Raw genomic sequence first — 1217 nt, forward strand, 5'->3', positions numbered from 1 at the left:
CCCCCCCCCTCACCTCAGGCTTGGTGTCCTCGGGGTCATCGATCTTGGCCCTCTCATCCCAGTCCTCAGGTTTCTTGGCCTCGGGGTCCTTGATCTTTTTTGGGGGCAGGAAATCCCAATCCTCCTCCAGGGACCCCGACTCCACCCTCCCGTTGTCGATCTTCACCTCGTAGGTGTTGTCGGGCCTCACCACCAGCGTGTACAGGTGGGTGAACTCGTCGTCCTGGGGGGCAAAGGGGGGCTCAGAAAGGCCACAAACCCCCCCATGAGAGGAGCAGCAGGACCCCCAGACCCCTCCCCACACACCCACACCCACCTTGCAGCGAATGTCCTTGTTAATGAGCACGTTCTTGCCCTTGTAATTAAAGATCACGTGAACCTTCTTGGTGCCGGGGCCGCAGATGTCGGGACCTGGGGATGGGGTGGAGGGGGTCAGGGGGGGGGTGAGCCCAGCCCGGGGGGGGGGGGGGGCGGGGGGGACACCCACCAAACATGATGTTGTACTCGGAGTCTCCGTGCATGTCCTCCTGGCTCAGAGTGGCCGGGAAGAGCTTCACGTAGCCGCCCCCGCAGTCGATGTTCTGCTCGTGCTTCACCGTGAACTGCAGCACCAGCGCCCGGTCCCGGTTGCTGAAGGGCTCGAACCGGGCGGACAGGGCGTAGAAACGGGCGTCCTGGCTCGTCTGGATGCCTGGGGAGGGCAGGGGGGCGCGGGCAGGGGGGGGGGGGGGGGGGCGCGGCCCCACCCCGGGGGTCTCCCGACCTCCCCCCCGCGCTCACCTTTGTCCTTCTCGGCGTCGCCGTAGAACTTGCCGGCCGTGAGCACGAACCGCCCGTAGTCGGGTTTGTGCTTCGACTCCACCCACCGCCGGCTCCAGGCGTCTGGGGGGGGGGGGGGGGGGGGGGGCCCAGGGCCCCCCCGCCCCCCCCCCCCCCCCCCAACGCGCCCCGGTTCCCCCCCCCCGAGGAGCTCAGGGTTTGGGGAGGGAACCCCGGAGCAAAGCAAAGCCCTGGGGAGAGGGGGTCTCTCAGGACCCCCGACTCCTCCCGGCCCACCCTGAACCCCCAAAATGCTCCTTTTCCTCGGCACTGAAGAATTCAGGGTTCGGAGAAGGGATCTTGGAGGATTTGGGGTCTCTCAGGACCCCCAACTCCTCCCCATGGCACCTCCTGGTCCCCCAAAATGTTCCTTTCACGCCCCCAGTCCCAAAGATCTC

The 1217-nt window shown here is 66.9% G+C and overlaps 1 protein-coding gene across 1 annotated transcript in view; it reads right to left on the minus strand.

The window, feature by feature from the left end:
- Positions 1 to 7: 7 nt before the first annotated feature.
- Positions 8 to 1217, minus strand: part of LOC113941804 (calreticulin-like) — a gene marked incomplete at its 3' end in the record, with an annotated part of 2266 nt that continues 1056 nt past the window's right edge. Inside the window, exons 2-5 of the mRNA XM_027632946.1 lie at positions 781 to 882; positions 488 to 691; positions 317 to 411; positions 8 to 223 (exon numbers count right to left, since the gene is read on the minus strand). Coding sequence (XP_027488747.1) covers positions 8 to 223; positions 317 to 411; positions 488 to 691; positions 781 to 882 — 617 coding nt within the window. The remainder of the gene's footprint in view (positions 224 to 316; positions 412 to 487; positions 692 to 780; positions 883 to 1217) is intronic.

Source organism: Corapipo altera, unplaced genomic scaffold (assembly GCF_003945725.1).
Source record: "Corapipo altera isolate COAL_440 unplaced genomic scaffold, ASM394572v1 59880, whole genome shotgun sequence".
NCBI classification, from domain to species: Eukaryota; Metazoa; Chordata; class Aves; order Passeriformes; family Pipridae; genus Corapipo; species Corapipo altera.